The sequence below is a fragment of the Sarcophilus harrisii genome, chromosome 3 (assembly GCF_902635505.1).
Source record: "Sarcophilus harrisii chromosome 3, mSarHar1.11, whole genome shotgun sequence".
Classification (NCBI taxonomy): domain Eukaryota; kingdom Metazoa; phylum Chordata; class Mammalia; order Dasyuromorphia; family Dasyuridae; genus Sarcophilus; species Sarcophilus harrisii.
Genome location: NC_045428.1, coordinates 367,173,212 through 367,199,588, shown reverse-complemented (window position 1 = coordinate 367,199,588; position 26,377 = coordinate 367,173,212). Strand labels below are relative to the sequence as shown.

The window sequence follows — 26,377 nt, the reverse complement described above, 5'->3', positions numbered from 1 at the left end:
GACAAACTAATACATACACACATATACATATACACCCATTCTGTCTGTAAATTTTAATTCAAAACATGAGGATGGAGGAGGAGGGAAATATAAAAAGCAAAATCCAGTAACCTATTTCCTTTCAGTAATATAATGATCATAAATGGTGACTTTAAACTTTCTAAACAAATAATCTAATTTTTAATCCTCCCTTTCCCAAGATATTTATTAAAGTCATATGTTTGAACTCTGTCTCTGTAGTTCTGTGACTACTAAGCAACTTACTTTCCCCATCTGTATTGCGTCATTTCAGAATACTTTTTGCAATGCTACAAATACAGATTAGTAGAAAATAGGCATTGACTACATGTAATTCTAGACATGAATAATACTAATATGCAAAGCAGATTAGACTATGTATTCATATAGCACATACTACATATTTTTTTTGATATGTTATAGCACAAATATTTAAATAGAAAAATTATATGGAAAGCAGCTCATATATCTCCTAGCGTAGTTAAACCAGCAGTTCCAAACTGACCTAGCTGATTGATTCTTGTGAATAAAATGTAGATAATAGTGTTCTAATAAATTTATACATTGGGCCAGCTAAGGAGTGCAGTGGATAGAGTGCCAAGTTTGGAGTCAGGAATCATTTTCATAAATTCACATCTGTCCTTAGACACTAGCTGTGTGACCCTAGGCAAGTCACTTAATCCTGTTTGTTTTAGTTTACTCATCTATAAAATGTTGGAGAAGGAAATGGCAAACCACTGAAGTAACTTTGCCAAGAAAACTCCAAATAGGATCACAAAGAGTCAAACACGACTGAAAAATGACCAACAACAACAGTTTATATGTTAAAATCTAGCAAGGTATTGTCAACTAGTTGATTATTTAGGCCAAATATGTCTTATAAATACTAAGAATGAACAATTGCTCTTTTCTTTTCATGTAGGAGAAAACTAAATTACTTTTTTGTGATGATATAAAATCACTTCCTAATTTTGTAATTTTTGTACATCATTCACATATGTCCTTTTCTATCTAATCATACAACCACAAATCTAGTTCAGATAGAGACATATGTGTGTGTGTATACACACTCACTCACATACAGAGAGAGAGAGAGAGAGAGAGAGAGAGAGAGAGAGAGAGAGAGTTCTTCTCAGCCTTATAACTTTATGCTGATTTAATGCTACTCTTCTCCATACACTCTACAATCTACCCATATTAGCTGTCTTGCTGTTCCTACTTCACAATACTCCATTTCCTAGCTCCATGCCTTAATTCTAGCGAATTCCCATGAGGGAAGTTTTCTTTTCCCCAACCTCTGTCTTTTAGAATCCCTGGTTTAAGACTTAGATCTAACAGCATTTCCTCCAGGAGGCTTTTCCCGATCACTCAGTGGCTACTTTCATTTCCTCTAAGATTATTTTTCATTAATTCTGTATTCATCTTGTATGTTCTGATTAGTGTATCATATCTTCCAGAATATGATATTTCTATGTGATAGAGAGTAAACTACTTGAAGGCAGAGACTTCTTTATTTTTTTCTTTATATCTCCAGGACTGGATTTGGCAAACAGTAAACACTTAATAAAGCTTGTTGATTGATTGCTTTTATCACCAATCTATGGTATAGCTTTTGGGGAAAATTTCATTCTATTAAAAAAAACCATCACATTAGATTCTTTCTTCCCCTAGGAGTTTTAGTCCCACAATTATAGTCATCAAATGTTAGTGTATTCATAGTCCTAAGCTCCCATCCACATATATACTAAGCAGTCTGGTTTACAATGAAATGAAATGAAAAGCTAAAACAGTATTCTAAACATTGAAGATAGTCATTACATATTCTTTATAATATGGTTATACTTAGACACTTTATTAAACCATTATAAAATTATGAACACTGTATATATTATACTACTTCTTAGTGACTTACTTGTACCTCAGTCTAGAAAGTCTTTAAATTTGAAACACTTACCAAGACTGGTCAAGTTTTCTTTTTATTGAATCAATTAAAGCATCAACTAATTGGGAGATATCAGAATCAGTATGCTCCAGAGTATTCAAGTTTGGTTTATACAGTTGGGGATAACAGACAAAATTATATAAACAAAAGCATATATACATTAAGGGTAAAAATAAAATTGCAATACTTTGAGTCATTAAAAAAAATCTCTGGATAATCAAATGAGAAATTGAATCAATAATCTTCTCAGGTCTTAAATTCCCAGTACTACATGATTTTTTAGAATCTGATTTGTTTGTCCCAAAATGATGCTACTCACTGGTTGTTGGAGAAAGTTTAATCACTTAGGTGTTCAAGTATATTTCATCTTGCATTAGGGCTTAGAGGAGTCTAGATTTTGAGGAGTAATTTGCCTTAGAGATAAGTCATATAATAAAATGTTTCACTTTAAAGATCATGGGATCTTCAGTTTAAAGTTTTTAAAATTAAAGAAGGAGGCAATATATAAAGCCCAACCCCTTTATTTTTTTTTTGTTCTTAAACTAAAGGAAAGTGAGTCTCTGAGAATATGTGACATTTGCTTATTACCCAAGCAGTAAGTGAACTAACTCTTTCCAATGGCCCCAGATTCCTATACCCTAAACAGGGTACTGTAGCTAACCCACATAATTCTCTGAAGTGTCTTTGGTTTGTGCTTATCCCATATGAGCACATAATAGCAATTGCATATTTTCTGTCTTTGAAATAAATTTCCTTCCCAGCAAGGCCCTTCCCTCACATTCTCATTTAACAATTAAATATGGGAAACTCAAAAGAAGAAATCATAATGACTTAATCTGGAAGAGCTACTCTCACTCTACCACTTACTAATCATGTGAAAGATTCTTGAGTCTTAGTATTCTCACTTGTAAAATGAGCAAAATAATGTTTTAGGAATTAAATTTGCATCCCTAGCACCTAGAATTATGACTATCATATTAATACATACATGTTAAATAAATGCTTTTTTATTCATCCATCCATTCAAAATGAGATAGTTTGAAAATGCTATATATTCAGAAAATATATACTAGCTTAGATGTTACTTTCTAGACCTTCTTAAAATTTGTAGATTTTTAACATAGATTCTATAGATAGATTTCAGCATGAACTTGAATCAAAAAAACCCCAAAATATTTTACATGATTGCACGTATATTTATCTGATTGTTTATTGTCTCAGGGGAGAGGGAGGGATAGAATTTGAAACAAAACTTAAAAAATGTTAAAAAATTGTTTTGACCTATAATTGGAGGAAAATATATTAAAGTATATTGAAACTTGTTTGCTAAAAAGAGTCTTTATTTTAATATAATTGGCATTCTTTTTAATTTTATGTATTTTATTTTAATCAATTAAAAATTTCTGAGAAAAGGTCTATGCACTTTACCAAATTGTAAATGGGGTGCAAAATAAAAAAAAAAATGTTAAGAACTCCTGATCTTGACTGAACTAATTTGTATGTCATTCCCTAGCCCATCTCTCCCTCTTCTCCTGAGCTCCCATGTTATCAGGATGACCCATGTAACAATTCAGTAAAGAAATTGGGTCTCAAAAAAAGTTCAGAGTCAAATAATTTGCAGAAGATTACATCTAGAATCCACTTGTGCCAAGACTGAACTTGTGACCTGGGAGCTGTCAAACTTATCTAGCTTGCTTGATCTCCCATCTCTAGGGTAAGATGGAATAATAATAAAATAAATTCATTTCAGAACTTTCGCAGTACTCCTTTAATTGAAAGAGTGCTTTACTATCATTACAAGAGGGAGTTCCAGACTTCAACTTAATACAAATCAGCAGCAGTTTTCAGCTACATTAGATTTCCACACTAAACAGAAACAGCTGAGAGGGCACAGTAGGTAGTTTTGGCCACAACAGTTAAAAACTCAGTGGCTTTCCATTGCAATTGTAATAACTATCCATCATAAGAAATTCAATTGGTTATCTTAGAGATACTCAAAGTTCATTATTTGCTACTGTTTATTGGCTTTTCTGAAATGTCCATTAGGGTCCATGGGACAGTATCTTACAGACTTTTTAAGCTTTTAGAAAAGTGTTTGCCTAGAGAGCAGCCAAAAAAAAAAAAAGAAAAACAAACTGGTCAAAATACTCACTGAAACAGAACCACCACCCAGAACAGAGGCTACATTATTTTAAATGAAGGAATATTTCAATTCCTAAAAAAATAAAAATAAAAAATCAGCAGCTTTCATTATGTAAAGCCTAATAGGTAAAATCAAATTGGTTAGCCTTCTGGGAAATGGTATGATCCTACTTTTCCCAGTCTCATCTCCTACTATGATCTATCACATTTTTTACAATTTAGTACAGATGTTTTCTCACATTGGGATAATTCTTTGTCCTTCCAACATAACCTGTGCTTCTGATCATATGCTTTCCTTTGCCTAGAATAGCATCTCTTGATTTTTTTACTTTTGAAGTTCTACCAGTCTTTTAAATGCTACTCTCTCCATGGAGCTACATAGCATGTCATATTTCAGCTCCATAGTCAATTCATTAGGCAATATTTTGCACTGTAGTTATTTGTGTTTTCTTCTTATTCCCCTGCTAGATTTTAACCTCTGTAAGGGCATGACATACACATACACACATCTATACTTATATCTCTATATAAGTATATATATGTATATATCTATAAATAAATATACATACATACACATGTCCTCATATCTAACAGAGCTCTCAATTGCACAGCAGTTACTTAATAAGTTTGTTTAATTTTTTAAAATTAATACAAATACTAAGGAGATAGCAATGATGTACAAGTACAATGATGTACTAAATACTAAGGAATCAAGGTTGTTGTCTCAGCAGTGAAATTTAGGCGAAGCCCAGGCAATCATTTGAACTATAGATATGAACTCTTGATTAGGATATTCATCATCAGTACCTTAATCCAACTGTACGGGATAGCTCTTTTTCTCTTCCATACTAAGAACATAATTTTGCCCAGTAGACAATTTAGCTAGAAAATAAATCCCTCACTTGAAATCTAATGCAATTTCAACCTCGTGTAAAATAGTATAAACTATTGCCTTTGAAAAGTTAGGTTTCTCTGCTCTGACCTTCTCCAAGTTAAAAGTCATTAAGATTTCTTTTTTTGAGTTTCCCATAATTTTGACATAGTGTTGGATATTCATTAACTATTTAATACTTGTTGACATGACTAAAGAGATCTGTTCCTAGACATAAGTTTGATTATATCTACATTTTGGTGGATTTTGGCACCCTTAGAGAATTAACAAGTAACAGAAATCCAAGAGAGGATTAGGAAGATTATATTATTTTTCATTTTTAAAAGCCAATAAAATCTGATATTTAGCAGTTATTTGAATACTAATGATATTTAATTGTCTTATGGGATTTTGTTTCACATGAAGAAGAAAATGAATTTATAGCCACTATACATTCTCATTTGCTTTTCCTAGGAAAAAACACAGTAAAAAAAAAAGCACAGGATCAGAGGTCAGCACATTTGCTCTCCCCCAAACCTGTTACATAACTTGAAGCAATTCCTTTGCTTTTCTCATCTGTTTCCTTATCTGTATAGAGATGGTATTGCCATATGTGCTGCTAAAGCACCAGTGATACCTTTGGTTGATATGATCTCTAATGTTTCTCCCATTCTAAGAGTCTAGTTGTAAATTTTTTTTAATCAATCCCTGATATTAAAACTAAATAAATGAGCCACTGTGCAGTAATTACATAAAATGTGAATTATAGCACATTTTTGGTCTGTGTATCTTATTGATTACAAATTCATATTCAAGTGCTAACATGGTTATTGACAAAACTCTTCTATTCTTTTGTATGGAATTGGCCCTCATCTTTAATTTTAAATGCACCAATATCAAAATCAAGTTGCAATTCCAAGCAAACATTTTGATAAACTTAAATTTGCCATAACTAAGTTACTTATTTTTAAGTGGAATTACCATAAAAAGACCTTGTCATTTTCACTTTCAGTATCTCAGATATCATGAGATCCCTACCTCTGCCATCTAAGGTTATACAATAGCTCTATCACTTCATGTAAAGTGTCAATGTCAAGATTATGTTCTTTGTTATTTCATTTAAAACCACATGTAGAGCTTCATGCATATGCTCTGTCATGAAACTCTAACAAGTGGGGGAAGATGGGGGTATTTGAACACATACACACACACACACATATACACAATCAGCCTACTGAGGAACCTCTGTGCCCTGTTCTAGTTAACAAGCATTTCCTAGGTTATGATTATCTTTAGTAGTTTGATCCAAATCAAAGTCCTTGAAATACACATCTGTATTCTTACCAAAATGTATACCAAAGATGAGAATAAGAGCTTGAAATAGCTCTTTTTCTCCCCTAAAATATACATTTTTGTTTCTTTGCTAGAGGCACTGATTACCTTTAAACCAATATGTACCTATGAGCTAGAACAGATCTGCTAGATAACTTATGGAGACCATGACATGCAGGCTTCAGTTGTTCTTTGAATAACAGATACTTTTCTATAGCCATGGTTTTCTCCTCATGAGAATCAATTATACACTCTGATACAGCAGAGACAATAGTTTGATACAGCATACTCTCACCTGAGTCCAGTTTTTTCATCCCAAGCAACTAACAATGAATTAGCCCCAAAATAAAATGCCATCCAATAACGCTCTTTCTTTGAAAGGTCACCAGGAAATGAGAAGAAAAGGAGGATTCAAGGAAGAGGAGGAGTGGGGGAGAAAGGAATGAGAGGAGAAGGAACACAACCAAGGAAAAAGGAGAGAAAAGCATTCACTCTCTACTTCCTTCCAAGTTGTTCTGAAAATTTCTGGTTAATCGCTGAGCAGCATGCGTGAGTCTTGTAGTATCATACATACTGCAGTATCACTTTGGACACTATGGAGTAGGCTCAAAAACTCTGGGAGCTTTAATACCTTAAAATAGCAATGTATTTTAAAGTAATCTCAGCACACCACTGAGAAGTTAGACTCATTTTACAGGCATTAGCCAATTTATCCTGACAACATTCCAGTCCTGCAACTAGGAAAAACAGAACATGGAAAGGTTTAGGTATGTCCAAATGTAGAGAAACATACTAAGAACATAATTTTGCCCCAGTAGACAATTTAGCTAGAAAATAAATCCCTCACTTGAAATCTAATGCAATTTCAACCTCGTGTAAAAGCATCCCAAGAATATCTTTTTAAAAATGATTGTAAAAATAATAATGTTGCTAATTTACTTTTGTATAAGGCTTTGCAGGCTTCAATGTGTGTTTCTATTATTTCATTTGACCTTTAAAATGGCTGGACAAATATCATTATGTTCATTTTACAAATGTGATAACATTTTACAAATGTTACAAAAGTAACAAAATTTTACAAATGAGAAAATTGAGGCTCAGAAAAGTAAATGACTTGTCTGAGGGTCACCTGGCTAGCAAGTGATGAAGTTAAGACCAAACAAGAGGTTCCTAATCCTAGTTCAGTGCTTTATTAACTTTCAAGATACCTTTAGCCCTATTAGTGAAAAGACTCAAAAGAAGGGTTCCTATATACTTCCTCCACTCAATCCAGCAATACCTATTGATCAGATGGGCTACCCTTCAGCTATAGAAGAGTAAAAGCAAATTCTGGATTCTCTCCCCATAATACATGCTAAAACATGGTTCTTTATGAATAAAAGATTAATGGGAATATCCACAAATTTTTTTTTAGAGATTCTTTCATTTTCTAAGTATACTAACATTTTTCTCCACATAATTGCTCTCTCCCAATATCTCATTCCCACCTTTTTTTCTCCTAGCCTCAGCATGCTCCATACTCTCCATCTTTATTTTTTTAAGTGTTAGTAATCTTTACACTGGGTACTCATTACACTCCAGATTCTTCCAAAAAAAAGAGTATTATCTCAAAATGGGCTAATAAAATCAAAATATTTCAATTCTTGTTTCTTTTATCAAAAGAGATATATAAAAAATAGACAAAGCCAATATAACAATGGATGAAATCTATGAAAATACAACAGAAGTGTCTAGGCAGGGAATCTATTCTTTCCAGATAGTTCATACATAGTAACTAATGATAGCAGATAAAAAGAAAAGATTGGATATTTAGTTGTTTGACTGTTTCAGTCATCATTGACTCTTCATGATCCCATTTGGGATTTTCTTGGCAAATACACTGGGGTAGTTTGTCATTTCCTTCTTCAACTTATTTTACAAATGAGAAAACTGAGGTAAATAGGGTTAAGTGACTTGCCCAGGGTCACATAACCAGTAAGTATCTGAGGACAGATTTGAATGGAAAAATTAGTCTTCCAAACTCTAAGCCCAGCCTTTTATCCATTGCAATATCTATCTACTTCTCTTGTATATTTATACACAAATGTACTCTTTAATCAAAATAATAATCAGTGACTATTGAGATAAAAGTTTAGTTTTATAAACATTCTCTTTTGCATTATCACCAGAAGAAAGGTGACAACCAAATGTACTAGTAGAGGACAAAAGATATTTGGGTTAGTGTTCTGACTCCTGGATTGGATTGTTAGAAATTTGGTCCATGAGTTCTGGCCTAACTCATAAACTCTGACTTATGGAACAACAATAACAAGTGAACAATTGTCAATAAAAAAGAATACCTTAGAGAGATCACCTTATCTAACTTCCAAATTCTAATAAGGAAAAAATGAGGGTAAGCATTAGGCTAAATGGAGCTGAATCTCTTAACTTTGAGCTTTGTATTCTTTCCATCACATCACCATGCTTTTTTGGCTGACTTTGAACAAAAATATCTTTGGTTCCTTTTTTTCCCATTTTTACTAATTATGCTGGGCAAAATGTAGGGTTTTCATGGTTTTATACTATATGTACTTAAAATCTTGCTGATTTTTAAAAAATGAGAAGGTAAAATAATTACATAAAGGAACTGTACAAACGAAAAAAGATGATCTATTGTAACAAGACTTAGAGTAACAAAGCTCAAATTCAAATCCCAGCTATGCCAGTTCTTACTGTGTGACATTAGACTAGTAACAACTCCTCTGACCCTTATTTTCTTCATCTGCAAAATAGACAGCAGTACTTGTATTGCCTATTTTAGGGAGTTGTTATAAGGATAAATAATATAACTCATGCAAAACACATAAATCATAGGCAGCTACGCAAGTATAAACTATTATTCTAATCAAAGAAAGATGTTCTATTTATTTGTATCATCACTATCATGTCACCTTTACACATGGTTGACCTTTTCTAAATCAACTAAAACTGCAAGTTTCTGAGTTACTAATGATCTCTTAATCGCCAAATCTGATGCCCTCTTCTTTTCTCCTCCTTCTTAAACTATTTGATATATTTGACAGAGTTGAGTGCCCTTGTCTCCTAGAGACTCACTCCTCTTTCAGCTTTGTAACACTGTTGTCTATATGTCAGTACAGGCCTCTGTCTCTATTTCTGTCTGTCTCTGTCTCTTTTCTCTTTATGTTTTTGTCTGTCTGTCTCTCTTTACCTCTATCTCTATCTCTTCCTACCTACTTCTCCTACCATTTGTTTAACATTCCTTCATCTCTTTTAACAGTTCATCACACCTCCTTGCTATAGATCCTGTTCAAAGATTTGTCGTAGGCCCCCTTCTCTTCTTCTTCAGGATTCTCAGTAACATCAGCTCCAATGGGTATAATTATTATCTCTAGGCAATGACTCATAGATCTATACACTCACTCCATTTCTCTTCTGCATCTTACTTAGTTCCACATCCAAAACTGAACTCACTTTCTTCCTCAAACCATCTACCTGTCTAATGAATACACTATCTTCCTTCCAACCTTCTAGGTTCCAAACCTACTAACCTTAACTCTTTCTTTTTACCCTCACATATCCAGTCAATTGCCATATCTTGTAGTTTCTACTTCCATATCATTTCTCACATTCTATCCTACTTCTCACACAAATAACATCTTATTACAAGGTTTCATCAGCTTGTGCTTATATTATTATAATAGCTTCCTAATTCTCTTCCTGCTTCAAGCCTCCCAGTACTCCCATTCATCTTACACACTGTTGCCAAAATAATTTTCCTTAACTTAAGATCTTATTGCCTACAGATTTTTACTTCTTATTGCCTCTAGGTAACATGACGTTTTCTAAGTTTTAAAGCTCTCCACAATCTGGTTCCAATCTACCTTTCCAGCCAAATTGGACATTGTTTGCCTTCCTACATTCTGTGATCCAGCCAAACTAGACCTATTTCTGGTCATCCTACATCTCTCATCTCCATGTCTTTGCCTTAACCATTTCTCAATAATTAAAATCCATTCCCTCATCAACTCCACTTCACAAAAACTCTTTCAAGTAGCATTATATTCTTGAAGTCTTTCCTGATCCCATAAGTATTAGTGCCCTCCCTTCCCTAAATATCATTTATGTAATTACTTTGCAATTATTTGTATTTATTCATTTTGACCTTATTTTACATATATATATATATATATATATATATATATATGAACTTGTCTTCACTATTTGAATATAAGTTCCTTGTGAATATGTATTTTTTTCATTTTTTTTGTATTTGTATCTCCAATATTTAGCATAGTTTACTATGCTAAATAGTATTTAATTATGTTACCTAATAAATAGTATTTAATAAATGTTTCTTGATTTTCATTGTAGTTTTATAACTGAGAACTTAATTATAGGCCATACTTAAGTATGTTAAAGGCTAGGATTATAGACACGATCTTAGTGATTACTGAGTTCATTTTATAGAGATTAAGTAATCTGCCTACGATCTTGAAGTTATTAAATATACAATACACTAGATGATCCCAGTCTTTCTGACTCCAAAATCTGTACTCTATCCACTAAATCACGTTTCTTCTCTTGAGTCAGATTTGGAGCAAAAGTACTAGCCAACATAGTGACTTAAGAAGTATGCTATGGTGTGCCACAAGTTGAATTCTGATGCAAAAATTATGATTACCTTTGTCAATAATGGAAAGTATCATGAAGATACTTTAAACAAAAAATTTGTCACTTACAGAAGGTCAATTTTTTTTAGGAAACCAATGTTCTCTTTGCTACAATGTTATAGGAACACTTCTAGAAACAGTAATATAAAGTCATTTGATAAAATTCCAAAAAGTACATTGCATGTAGTAGGTAAATTTAAAACTTTCTAGATTTTTTGGGGGGAGGGAGGAATGCATAAGGTAATTTTAACAGTAGTCAAGATAACAAAAACAAGCATAAGTAATTTATAGTTCATGACATGATTTTATACAGAGTATCTCTCTCAAGGCTAAAAACAATTCTAATGTCTCTCTTGATAGATGAAGTTAAATGACTGTCCAAAGTCATATCACTTAAAAAGTGGCAGAGATGGGATTAAAAGCAAGCATGCTATAATAGTATTTCCATACTACCAGACTGCCTAACTCAAAGAAAATATCTTGTTTAGCAATAATAATGCAATTTAATCACTTGAGGCAGAATAAAGCTACCTTTAATTAACAAAACTGATTTATCTTATGAAATGTTCATTGATCATCAATAAATAATGATAATAGATTACCTTTAAAACTTCAGGAATAGTTCAGAAAAAACATTAAATAATTAAGAGGAAATTTCAAAGAATAAGGAGAAAAGTTAGAGTTTTTAAGGAAGAAATCAAGAAGCCTAACAACTGGAGAAAAAACTATACAGAGATGAAATTGACAGTAGATTTTCTCCCAAATAAAGAAGCAGAGTTAAAAGACAAAAATAAAAGAAACAGAAGAAAAAAATAATGGAGCAAAAAAAAAAAAAAAAAAAAAAAAAAAAGATGCATTTTGGAAGATCCCTCTATGGAGGAAGAGATTTGGTAATTGAAAGGTAGAGTGCAAAAAGTAGAAAGAGAGAATATAAATTTGAAGCATAATATCAAAAGGAATAAGGAAAAAGGAAAAAGACAGAGTAGTCTCAGGGCACCCAGACTAGGATTTAGAACACTTTTCTTTAAAATCCCAATAAGAACCATCAATAAAAAGCATTCTGAGAAATTCTACAGAATCTTTGAAGGAAAAGAATAAAGGAAGGGATGGAAAGAAAACATCACTTCTTCAAAAGGACCATTATTAATTAATTTCACTAACATAGAAAAATGGATGGAGGTGGAAGAAGAAGGATTAATTGAAATAAGGGAAAGGCAAAGCAAGCAAAAGGAAGAGAGAATAACAATAAAGGTAAACCCAAAGAGATTGGGATGAAGCAATAGCTAAAAGAGGTAGGAGAGTTTGGGGGAAGATACTGGCTTCAAATTAGTGTAAGCAAAAGAAATGATACAAACTAAAATCAGTGAAATGTGTGTTTTTCTATGTAATGGAAGAAAATACAAACTTGAGTGTCACTAAATGTAAATTAATTAAATCCTCCAAGAAAAAAAGGAAATAAATGAATAAGAAGGAAAAACCCAAAAATTTTCTGCAAAGAAGAAACATTGTCCATATATAGACACGGACAGAATAATGGAAGAACAGAATAAAATCTGTTAAGCTTCAAGTGAAGCTAAAAAAGTAAGAATTACAATCATAATCTCAAATGAGGCAGTAAATAAAAACTGACAGTAAAGCTACATTATGCTTAAATGCACCAGAGATGATTTTTAAACATTAAATGTATTGTTAAAATGTAACAATAGTAAATGCAACAAATACCATAGTATTATGTTCTTAAGAGAAAAGATACTTGAATTACAAAAGATCTTGATAATAACACAATTACAGTAAGACATTTTAATACTCTTCTCTTGGAGCTAGAAAAATCCATTAAAATGAGAAACCCAAAAAGGAAAATATAGAGCTGAATGACTCCAATGATTTGGATAAGCTCAATGCCTACAGTGGCTACTTCTGAATGGAAATATTAAAGAGTATAAACATTTCTTCGTATTCCCATAGTAGTCTCAAAAATTAATTATTTACTATAGTATAAAAGTTATAGATAAAAGTTTAAAAAGCATGATAAGTAAAATTTTATAAACAATACCACAGTTAGTAATGCTTAAAGGAATAATAAATAAGTATAGAAAAGACAGATGACAAATGCATATTTTAAAGATCAAATCATAAGTCTAAAAATATATAAAGGAAATATGAGGAAAAGCCTAAATGGAAACTAAGTAATAACACAATAAATAATGATTCAATCAAAAAACAAATGATCAAAACTCTAAATAATTATGTTAAAGATAATGTTAACAATGAAACAACACACCAAAGAGGGAGGGAGGGAGGGAGGGAGGGAGGGGGGGGAAGAAGAAGGAAGGAAGGAAGGAAGGAAGGAAGGAAGGAAGGAAGGGAGGAGGAGGGAGGGGGAGGGAGGAAGGGAAGGAGGGGGGGAGGAAGGGGGAGGGAGGAAGGGGAGGGAGGGATGGAGGAAGGAAGGAAGGAAGGAAGGAAAGAGGGAGGAAGGAAGGAAGGGAGAGAGGGAAGAAGGAAGGGAGAGAGGGAGGGGGAAGGAAGGAAGGGATGGAGGGAGAGAAGGAGGGAGGAAGGAAGGGAAGGAGGAAAGGGGGGAAGAGAGGGAGGAGGGAAGAGAGGAAGGGAGGAAGGGAGAGAGGGGGGAAGGGAGGAAGGAAGGAAGAGGGGAAAAGGGAAAGGGGAGAGTCTTAAACATAGAAACCATAGAGAAATTTATAAGAAACAAAACAATTTGGAAAATATAATATTTAAAAACTTTTGCACAAATAAAATCTGCAAAGAGAGTATTAAAAAACAGTAAAGTGGTAAAAACATTTGCATCAAATATTACTAATAAATTCTGAGATTCAAGATATGTAAGTGTGGGGCATGACTGCATAAAACCAAGAATACTTCTCTAAAAGATAAAGAGTTCTTTAAAAAAAATCAAACTATAAAGGAACATATGAAAACATGTTCCAAATCATTAATATAAAAATAATCAAATTAAAATAGCTTTGGGGTTTTACTTTACATCATGAAAATTTACAAAAATGATGAAAGATAAGAAACACTAGTTGAAAAGTCTGTGTGTAAACCCAGTATAAATATACTGATGTACCATTGACAATGCTTTGAAAAGATTTCAGTTCATTCCCAGATGTAAGTTCAGTTCAGCATTAGAAAGCTATTGGCATAATTAATTTCAAAAATAATAAAGATATCAAAAATTACATTGTTCCCTTAGAATAAAACCAAAATCAAATAACACCACCACAATACTCATTTATACTAAAAATAAACAAACAAAAACACCTATAAGCAAAGAAAGGAAAAAATCATGGAAATGGCCAATTTCGTTACAATAAAAAAAACACATATTTTAAAACACTAGCTAGCATTATTTACAATGGGGAGGGGAAATGTATAATTTTTTCTAGTATGAATAGGGCAAAATAAGTTATGTTCCCTTTCTTCACTAATTATTTCACATGGTTCTAGAAATGTTAGCATATAGCAATAAAAACAACAAAATAAAATAAAAAAGTTATAACTATCAGCAAAGAAGAGACAAAATTATCTCTATTTTCCTAAAGATAATAGAAAGCCACTGGAGTGTATCAAGCAAGAAAGAGACATGGTTAGATCTGTGCTTTGGGATTACTCTGGCAGCTGTGTGGAGGAAAGAGAACAGGATGAGGAAACTATAGCCTATGGAGCTCAATTTGGCCTGACACATATTTCAATTCAGAATTGTGAAAAATTCTCATAAGTTATCTAAGGAAATTTTAGATTATAATTCACTATGACTAAGTTATATTTGAACTAAGATTGGTTCTTGCATTTTTAAGTGGTTTTCCAACCCTAGAGGCAGGTAGACCATTTGGGAAGCTACTGTAATAGTCCAAGGGAAAAGTGATGAAGGCCATATAACCAGAAAGAAGGAAATAAACATGATATTATTGAGGAAACACTGACAAGACTTGGCAACTGTGTAGAAAAGTGTGAGAGTAAGGTGAGTGGGGTAAGCGAGGAGTTGGTGACAGTGTGAGACTTTGTGAATGGAAAGATGATTATGTCATCCACAGTAAGAGGAAAGTTCGCAAGGGAAAAGATAATGAGTATTATCAGTAAAAAGGGCTCATGAGAGCAGTTGTGAGAAGTGAAACAAAAGTGGTCAATGAAATATTTTAAAGAAATTACATTTCACAAAAATATGAAGTGACTTGCCATAAGATAACTAGGAAAAATGAAAGCAACAAACTAAAAAATGTCTAATTTCTTGACTATTTACTCTAATTAGCAGGAAAGTCTTCCTTCAAATTTTGAGATTAAGAAATGAAGATATCCAGGAAAGGCTCCTTTTTAATGTTACTAGTCTTTGTAAGAGAGAGGATTAGAATTAGGACACCCAAGAATAAAGCTTCATGTATCCCTGAGTCTCTATAGCGGAAAGAAAAATTTAAAATCTTGAATGTCAAGCAAATGACCAAAGAAGACAGGGAGAAGATCCTTTTTTTTTTAAATTTGAAAGAGTTAACTTAGGTTGTTGTTATTGTTATTGTCATTGTCTCCCTTGTGGTTTGTCATTCTTGTTGGAGGATATGGGACAAGAAGGATAAGTAGAATCTGGCCCTATAATTTCATCAGTATAAGGAACTCTCAGTTAGACAATTTCCTCTTATTAATGAAGATTTGTGACTGCTCTAAAACTTATAGATTTAAAAATTGTTTGGGCCCTACGAAAGTAAGTGACTTATCCAGTGTTATAGAACTTTCATATGGGAGGCATAATTTTAACCCAGGTTTTCCTAACTCTGGGGCTAGCCCTCTATCAACACAGAATTTAGTAAATATTAGCAAATATTTAATAAAGATCTTTCTTTGATCTTTGTTAATTGTTCAGAGACATTCCTCCAACCTACCCAAATGAGAATAAAGCACTTGAACGTAACTACTGCATCTATCCATTTAAAACAGCAACTGTTCATTTGCATGTTTGCACTGGCAAGGAAAATGAATTTCAAAACCTTGGAGCCACATTCAAACAGTAGGTTTGAACACAGAGCCTGGGATGAATCCAAGAGAGGAAAAATCTGTCTTTTACTAACCAGGTGCCTGGATTTGCAAACTTCCTTTTCTAGTTATTCATTTTTTGTATTAGTAATTTACCTTTTTTGAAACAACAATTAACAAAGCAAGTTCTAGGATATGCTGATGATGCAGGTAAGGAAGATGGAAACTCCAAGATGGTAATATAAATGCAAAATAATTTTCTGGATTAGAAATAACATTCCCATCCTGAGAGCTTGTCTGATACCAAAATTATGACAAATCACAAGGCAAAAATTGAAGAATGCAATCATTCTAATAACTCAGTATTATACAAGACACTGAATAAACTTAAGTTCATACATAGTTTTTTTTTATTATTTGCTTTAGATGAATCACTAAAATTAATACTAATGCTTTCCCCCCTCATTATTACAAATTGCTATTATTTAGCTGCTTAAGTACCTTTATAAATTTTATAACAACTGTTGTACCCTAGTTATTATTTTGATTGAGGCTCTGACTTTAGCAGTGTAGAAAAGTCCTAATGAAGGATAGCCTCTAGGAAAGCAGATTAGTATGTATTCTGCCATATAAAGGGGTTGCTAAGGGCACTTAGAGGTTAGATGGCTGCCCAGGGTTACACAGATAGTAAATATCAGCAAAAGGTTTTCCTAACTGTAAGACCAACTCTTAATCCATTATGCTACACTGTCTTTCTACACTAATTATAAGAAATTTAAAGGTGTTTTTATATCTCTTAACAATTCAATTTGGTGAGGAAATATTAAGATAGGACAAACTCAGTATTCTGGTAATTGTCACTGATGGTATCTATTCTATCTTTATTTAATATATAGAAAAGGCCTTTAAAAGAAAACCTCTTTCTAAAACTGTAGCAGCTCTAAGCTCAGATGTGAACACTTTTACTGGGAGGGGGACCCTTCAAATGGAAACTGAATAAAGCAATAAGGTACGATGGGCACAGACACAATTTGGCCAGAGCCCCAAATAAAGCCTGTTAGGTAACCCATTCATACTATAAACAATACCCTTTACTTTCTACCACATTGAGAGAGAAATGTGGTCAAAGCAAGGAGTAGCAGCCAATACCTCCTTTGGTTTTTCAGTATCTAGGCCTGACTTCAGGCAAGTTTTAATGTTTCTGCTCTAGTTTTCACAACTAGAGGTGGAGTAGCTAATAACTAGTACTATGACCCAATTGTTTAGCAGGCTTTTTTGGTCAAGTCAAGGATATTCATTCACTTTGGGGGCCTCAGATTGGAATAACTGAAAACACATTTATAGAACTATAACACACTAATAGTTAAAACCACAAGTAATAATTAGGTTCCAGACCTATTGGGGGAAAAATAATTCTTTTCATTTGGTGTTTGATTATGTCTTGTCACCTATTTTATACTGTCCAAAACTGAACCATAAACTTCTAGTGTATAGCTCATATATATTTTACAAATTACTTTTTGATCCATCTTATCCAGGAAATAAAAGATGATTCCTAACATTTTAGAGAGCTAGAAATAATGTACGAGAACAATATACTGAATTTGATAACACACACACACACACACACACACACACACACACACACACCATCATATCACCTCAAGGAGAAGGAGGGAAGAGAAGGAAGGAAGGAGGGAAGTACTTTTTGGAGTCAGACAGTGGAGGTGCATGGCAAAGGTCTTTCAGAGAATAGCCTTCCCCAGATCACATGTGCTGGGCCAACTGCGTTCAACAGTCTCAAGAGCTCTGCTATATTTACTTGCCAGCTGGTTCCACTCATTTTTCTTCATTTTTCATATTATGATTGCAATAAATAATTAATCCACAGCTTTGTAACTTGCTGACAAATATAAATGCAGCAGTCACTCAGAAACATTGTTTAAAAAAGGGGTTATGTGAAACATTGGGGGTTTTTGTTTGTTTTTTTAAGAAGGCTAAATTATCAAGGTCCTCAGATAAAAATAAAAATATAAAACCTTATCTATAAACATTTTGTGGGCAAGAAATAAGTGTTGAATAAAATCTTTTATCAATTAATCACTTTTTAGTTTTACATTGCTCTTTACAATTTACACAGTATTTGATCATAATCTCTGGAGCCAGAAAGCCCAAATGTTATTATCTTCATTCTGTAGTTGAGAAAACTGAGGCTCAAAGAATTTAAATAACTCAGCTACAGGTACACATGAATTGAAAATAAAACAAAATAAGTTAAATACTAAACTTAAATCAATTCCTCATGACTTTCTTAGGCATATAAAATGCTTTTAGAGCTACTTTCAAAGGAGTCTGTGAGTTCTGGCATACCATCAAAAACCTAATCAGACCAACAGATCTACTAGTCACTTAATGATATTATTTATTTCCCTTTAAAAATCTCCACAAAATTTGGAAGCTCACAGTAAAGAAAAATTAAGATAAATGAGTAAGGTGAATAGAAGTAGTAAAAGAGTCAAATTTGTAACATGCTATTATATACTTGTTCTTACTTCAAGACTCTTTGAATGTCTCAGTTTAATAGTTATTCCATGAAACACATGTTCATTGGTGTCTGGAACAAGGCATCTTTCAGTTATTATCTATTTATTTCAATTTAGATTTTAATTATTCTCCAGACTTCTTGTCCTCAAAGTGTAGACTATCAAATAGTACCTTTGATAGACTGACTATCAAAATCTTCCAAGTGGCTTATTTAAAATCCTAGAGTAAGATATTCTGGTATTTGGATGAGGTTCCTGTGTAGGCTAGGAAATGAGAACAATGAATGGGTCTTAGCCCATATCCTTATGGATATGTTGGCATTTGCTCCATTGCTTTGAAGGTGGCGTGGATAAAAAAGAAATGAATCATAGTCATACCTGGGAAGAAAGGACTTTGGATTTGGAAGCAGTAGTTCTGACCTCTAGTACCTGTCTTGCTGGCTACTAGTTCCATAACTTGAACAAGTTACTTCAAATTGCTAGATTTCAGCTTTCCCAATTGTAAAATAAGTAGGTTGAGGTAAATAAGGGATTTTAAACCTTTTTATTGTGTCATAGACTGCTGACAGCCTGGTGAAGCCTATGGATTCCTCAGAATAATTCTTTGAAAAAACAGGTCACAAGATAAACAAACTAGCTTAAAATACCATTATCAAAATATTCTAAAAACCAATTACTAGACCACCAGTTAAGAAACTTTTGGTTTAGGTAATCTCTAAAGTCCCTTCTGGAGTCAATGCCTATGATTCTAAAAGGGAGAATTATTTGCTCTAAGTTTTCTTTTGGAGATTCCACAAACCATTGCCTGAAAGCACCAAGCAGAATAACACTCAGTTTGGCTAAGAAGATAGTTATGCATTAGACCCATTTTGTTCTGGGCTCTTTACCAAGGTGAAGGCGGCCATCCCTGAGAAAAAAAGAAAAGGAAGCACTAAGAGGCAGAAGTTAAGGAATATATCTGATGTAAATTGATGAGGGAAGTGATGTCAGGAATTCAACCTCCTTATCTTTTTCTTCTTGCTAGGAGCCCACCAGCATCTGCACTTGAAAATCAATCTCTCTCTCTCTCTCTCTCTCTCTCTCTCTCTCTCTCTCTGTATATGTATATGTATATGTGTGTATATATAATATATATATATGATATATATATATATATATATATATTGCTTTCCCTCTCCTTAATGTAAAAATGAACAGTGTCAAATAGACAAGAGTTAAGGTAGGCCAAAAGGGAATGTCCTTAGAATTTCTTCTTCAATGCAAATGGAAGTTGGTGATCTGTCAGGTAAGTTTACTTTCATTTAAAAATGCTGGTCTAAGAATAACCAATTTCGTTTTAACTGGGGTAAATCAACTTACTTCAGAAATGAATGCCCTTTCCCTCAAAAAAAAAATGAAATTAAAGAACCAAAAAAATACCTAAAGTCTAAAAATAAAAAAATCTATTTCCTGATTTGGTAAATAGACAAGTCTATGTAATCATAATTTTGATAACAAGACCAAAAACTTAGATATCAGATGACTTAAACTCAAATTATTAAGTTAGGTTAAGGTTTCTCTAGTAGCTGCTTCCTTCCCCTGTCCATCTAGAAATCAACATTTCTAAACTAATGAAAAGTTGCTGTTGGGATTAAAACCATTATCTATTATGCATAGATATGATGTTGTATATTAAGTGATTTGGCATCATAATATAATAGATAAAAAAATCACACTAGTTTGGCAGTGGTGAAAAAATGGCAAGATTCAGAGCCAAGGGATTTGAGTTTGAATCCTGAATATGTCATTCACCAGGTAAGTGAATGGGTATCATTTAGCTTATCAGAAGAGGGTGGACTAGTTGATCTCTGAGGTCTCTTTCAGCTCTAAATGTTCATATTATTATTTCTGTGCAGATGTACACACAGGTGGGCATTCTCAGAACCCAGGACATCTGCCTTTGAAATGTGCATTAGTGTACCTACACACATTCTGCCAGAAAGCCTGCAAGGCAGAAGCAAACTGAAGCCAGGTTTTCCTTGGACCTTTTACAGCTGCTACAAACATAAAGTCTCATTCAATAAGAAAGTTACTGCTCTGACCTGCACAGGCTCAGGAGTGAGCTGGACAACATGCTGCATGCGCTCACTGTGATGATGCCTGGATTCCTCCTCATAGATCACATCTCTTTCATGCTGGGGAAGGTTCAGGAAACGGCGGATGGTGCACAGGTTTTCCCACAGGGTGCGGTTTTCTGGACTTGGGTTTTCCTTCCAGCGGAGTAGTTCACATAACCAGCCCTAGAAAGAGAAGGTCACAAGAGATAACTTCTTGGACAAATGGATCAGATATATTCTTGATCTCAAAGAAATACAGACTCTGCACTCAAGCATTTCTGAAGTCTTTCCCTCTACATGTATGGATAATTCATGTTTTACCTGGAGCTCTCTGGAAACCCAAAATCATAGTTGCTTATTAACGTCATGGAACAATATTTTAATTATTTTCCTACACATCCTATAGAAACTTTAAGTTTAAAGAAACTGAAAAAAAACCTGGATAATATTAGGGAAAAAAGCATCCAAAAGATACCCTTGGTGAACTATAGTGCAAAAATATATCAAAATCAGTTGACCTTTCAACCAAGAGAAAGGAGAAGAAAGCCAAATTTGTATTTCAAAAGGGCAAGTTCTAAAAAAAGACACAACCAAATATAAAGAATATTAAGAGGAATGGAGTCTTCTTATAATTGTCGAGAACACCATAAAATGAAAAATGTCATTTAAAAATGGACTTAAAAGCTATTTTTTTTCAGTAACTTTTTTTTTGATGACTATGATCCAGTTGTCAGCAATGTCAGAGCAAAGGGCTGCTTTCTGTAAGGATCACAACTACAAGAGAAAGGCCAAGAAGGTTTTCTCTCCTGCTTTGGTTGGGATGTTCTCTGTCTATTGCAACTGCATGAGAAAGGAAGAGAGTGCAATGCAAATAATGATGGATTACATGAAAATAATAGAGAGGATGCTGTCAACATCGCTTACTGACTCATGTCAAAATATTTTACCTAGTAGCTTTCTAGCCCATCATTTCCAAGCTATAGCTCTATTTTTTTAAATCAAGAAATGTCCTTGTTGTTCTTGCTTTTTACAAAATAATAAAGCTTACAAACAATTACCTAAGTAATCATGAAGTTGATATTAACTTTTTTAAGAAAAAAAGAAAAGAAAAAATCCATTCTATAACTTATAAGCCAATGAAAGCTCATGACATGCATTATAAAAACCCCATATAATATCATAAGCTGTTGTTTGTCTAACTCTCCACTGTGTCTTCTGCCTTTACCCAAAAAAAAAGGCAAGATTTGATTATCTCCGCTGCATCAGCCAAGACAGCAACACCAGCTGTTCTCATTGTGCAGCCTCTTCCTCATGGCCTACATGTTAATAACCTGATCATTCCATTTTCTCCTTCAACTGCCGGCTGCAGCACAGTGAAGAGACAAAAACCCAGGCCCATCTGCAGCAGCTGTAGGCACTGAACTGTGAAGCCACTGGGGATTTATAAACTAATCTGTAACACAACACTGCCTTGTTTTTACAAGTGAGAGGCCACATTTGCGCAGACCTGATCTTTTCTTGCAGTAAACTGGGAGCTGAGGGTGGTGAGAGGGTGAGGAAGAATGAAAAGGAGATATCTGATCATCTGCTTGGAATTTTTCACCCCCAAATATCTTCAAAGATAATTTGGCTAACCCCAAAGTTGGGTGATGGCTGGCTTTTGAGAAACATTAAATACTCGCTAATGTATGCATGTATACATATAAATACACACACCTATATATTTACATGTTTTAACATACATATACATTCATGTATACATAAATGTATATTTTATGTGTGTATGTGCTCATATGTGTATGTATATGAATATATACTTACAAAGGTATAGATGTTGTACATTTATTTATATGTATGTTGATAACAATTTAGAACTCTACAACTTTTGTCCCTTCCAAAAAAATCTCCTAGTCCCAAAGTGTTTTCTCAGGGGCTTCTTCATACAAAGGAAGGAATTTCTGAAATGAAAAATTAAACCATCTGTGGAAAAAAAATAAGCTCCTATTTCTCTATCTTTTCACAGATCTGAATAAGTCTCCAACTGAACTCTTTCAAATGTTTCAAACAGGTATGTTTAACATCTCCCAGGGGATTCTAGAGCATGAAGACCAATCATTTAACAGAAAATAAAAACAAAAACCTACATCTGTTAAAGGATGAAGTTCTGAAAGACTCAGACCTTAAGGAAGAAAGCACCTGCTGTTCTGTTTGAGACATGAATTGCATTGTGGGAAGCCTCAGCTTGAAATGAGACAGGTGACAGCTGAGTGGTATCTCCACTTATGAAACTTGGAATGTCTCACACAACAGTCATTGCGGCATTTGATTTATATGCACTGCTATAATCTGCACTCATTACGATCACTTAGAACCACACTACAGGCCTCATTATGGACTGTGCGCTCTCTGCCATTAGTCTTTAAGAAGTATAGTGCTCAATTTGCCCAGCAACATGCAAGGTCCTGACCTTGAAGCTATTAGGGAGCAGATTAGACACAAGTGTGACCATGTGTGCAGACATAAGCAAACCAAATTAATTTCTGGCACAAGGCAGTATCAGCCAAGACCCTGTCTTTAGGACACTAGAGAACTTTCTCAATTCCCGAATGGTACTAAGCTAATGGCATGTTTAGGAGAACTCAGTTTTGAAGGTGAAGCACATTCGTGGTATTTAGAGGGTTATTAATCTAGTTTCCCCACAAAGTATTTGCTTGGCTGATCAGATTAAGGGATCTAGCCTTCAACAGCACACCCCCACCACAGCAGGCCCCAAGAAATCTGTGATACTTCACAGCCTCAGACATATTGCACCATGTGTACCCAGCTGCTACAATAATTAGCTTATGAATGTATCAGCTGGTTCTGTGATTTTTATAAATAATAACTAACCTACAGAGCAGAAAGATTTTCATGAGCCTAATATTAGCAAGAGATTGCAAGGTGGTCCTAACTCTAACTTGTCATTCTACTAAATGCCCGATTTACGTTCCCATGTTTTATACTACTGGGTCTTCCTTTGATGCACTCAGAAATATTTATTTTGTATCTGAAAAAGCAATTTATTTTTGTCAGTTTTCTTCATGAAAGCAATTATTTATTTCCTGCTTATTCTGATGTACCCTTTTCACTCTTTATTCCTCTGTTTATCTTCAACAAACTTATCCATTTACCACTTTTCTCATCCATCCCTCCAGTTACTTATTCATACTATCCCTCAACCCACTCATTTGAGATGCTTATCTGTCTTATACACAATGTCTATTATTAGCTGGCACAGTGGTTAATGTGGGGGGGAAATGCCAATACTGTTGCTCTACCAAAAAAACAACACCTTTATAATAGTTTGTAAACCCTTTTTAGAAGAAATGAAGTCTCCTGAATTGGGTTGGAGATTTTCCCCCCTTTTTTCATTTATATAATCTTTGCATGCCATCCAAGAAAGTTTTGCAGGATCAGGCAAAAAAAAAAAGTGTAAATGTCAAATAAAACAGTGACAGATGACAGTATTCTCTATTGAATAGCACTGTTTCTGTCGTGCATGTTCAATGGGAACTCATGAATTATTAATAAACAAATCTCCTTTTTCTGTTAAAAATCTCAAGTAGTTTTTGTTGTTGTTGATGATCCCTGTGTGTTTTGCAGAGCATTCCAGGAGAATTATTTTTCCTGTCAGAATTGCTGACCCAGAAGTTCATCCAATGTCCATTGGGTTGGCCAGCCTGATTGGCCTTTCACCATAAGCTCAATCTGCACAAATGTTTGCAATGTTTTCTTCTCTATTTCAGCTAGTTTTGCATTATGACCAAAGGTGAATTATATATTACCTGTAGTCAACCTAACTTTTTAATACTACTTCTCTTTCAGACAAGAAAATAAGCATACTTCTGAATGTTTAATAAATGGTTAGTACTCAAAGCAACACCCTACCTTTTCAACAGAAATCTGATTTTTAGAGTATTCATAGAACTTACAGATCCATGGAACTTTAAATGATCCAATAGATCCCAAACCATCTCCTCCCAACCCTGACATTTTAATGAAGAGAAAACTAGGATCTAGGAAGAGTAAGAGAGTTGTCCAAAATTGTATAAAGATAACATGGAAAGAACATTAGCTATGCAGTCAGAAGGCCTGGGTTCAAATTCCATCTGTGTTAATTTAGGTAATTAATCAATCAGCAAGAATTTATAAGACACCTACTATTTGTCAGGTACTGCTAGTCACTAGAAATACCCCCCCAAAAAAAAAAAAAAGTGAAACAGTCTTTGGTTCAAGAAGTTGGTAATTAATGACAAGGAGGAGGGAGGAGTTAATGAATATGTGCAAAATAAATTAAAAGTCCTTTAGGGAAAGAAGATATTAGCAGTTGAGGAAATCAGTAAAGGATTTTTAAAGAAATGAGTATTTGAGCTGAGTCTTTAAGATAAAGTAAGGGATTCTATAAGACAGAGATGAAAACAGGGCAGATTTTATGGAAGATTTAAGGAATGGCCACTGGTAAAAGCAAAGAAAAAGAAGCATGTGAAGAATACTAAGATGTCCAGTTTATCTAGACTGTAAAACGCAAAAAGAAGAATAAGGTATAATAAAGTTAATAGGATAAGGCCAAGTTGTAAAGGTGATTAATAGCCAAACAGTTGAGTTTACATTTTATACTAGAGGCAACAGAGAGTCACAGGAATTTACTGAGCAATATTGGGTTTATTAGACAAGTCACCAAAACTCTGGAAGCCTCATTCTCCTCTTTAAAATGAATGGATTACAGTAGATTATTTTCCAAGTCTTTTTTAGTGCTAAAATCTGTGAAACACAGGTTCTAAGCAGAAGAGCTAAGGTTCCAGCCCAGGTCTTTGAACTCCCAACTTTAGTGCTGAACCACTACCTCTAAAGTCCTTATTACCCAAAGCATACAAAAGAGAAGCACAGCAGGGCTTACTATATAGCAACCCATATTAGGGATTGCCAAAATGATCACAATTAAAACTTAATTATACTTCCAAAATCTGAAATTTTACAAAAACAAAGCTCCTGCTTCACTTCTAATTCTAACCTAAATGCATTAACAGTACCAAATTATTCAATTCATAAGCAAATTCATTTGCAGCATTTCATCCTCTTAAATATATCTACTACCTTCTAAAGAAAACAATATATTTCAAATACTACAATTTAGTATACATTTGTGCTATTAATGTTTGCAAATTTTTTGCAAATGTGTTCCACACACAAATATATGCAATTGTACATTTATAATATGCAAATATGCTGTATATAACTACATTAGTATATATACACATAAGCTAGAGATATATCTATTTGCATACATGCACATATATGTCAAATATGTATATATGATTTGATATAGAAATATTAGCTATGTTATCTATATGTATAGACATATATGTCAAGTATATATAATATATTATATAATATATATTATATTAAGTATAAATGATAGTTGTAGGTATATGTATATAAATATGAATGCATTCAATATATGTTTATATTAGCTATATGTTATGTAAATATAAATGTATATACAAAATATATGCTAAAAAACAAGGCAATTTGGAGGGAGGATGCTAGCGATTGGAGAAATAAGGAAAGACTTCATACAGAAGATAATGCATGATCTATGTCTTAAAAAGTGATTCTGGAAGGCAGAGGTAATGAAGGAGTACATAAATGCTTGTTTAATACATTTTTGATATCCTGTTACTGGTTATTGAAGACTCACAATATACTGAGTACTCTACTGATTTTTATTTTCTAAGTGCTCA

General features: G+C 33.6%; 1 protein-coding gene across 2 annotated transcripts in view; it reads right to left on the bottom strand.

Moving 5' to 3' along the window:
• Window positions 1-26,377, bottom strand: part of SATB2 (SATB homeobox 2) — a 217,356-nt gene that overhangs the window by 19,902 nt on the left and 171,077 nt on the right. For both annotated transcript variants that reach the window (XM_031960233.1, XM_012544916.3), the window contains exon 10: window positions 20,583-20,780. In XM_031960233.1, coding sequence (XP_031816093.1) covers window positions 20,583-20,780 — 198 coding nt within the window. The remainder of the gene's footprint in view (window positions 1-20,582; window positions 20,781-26,377) is intronic.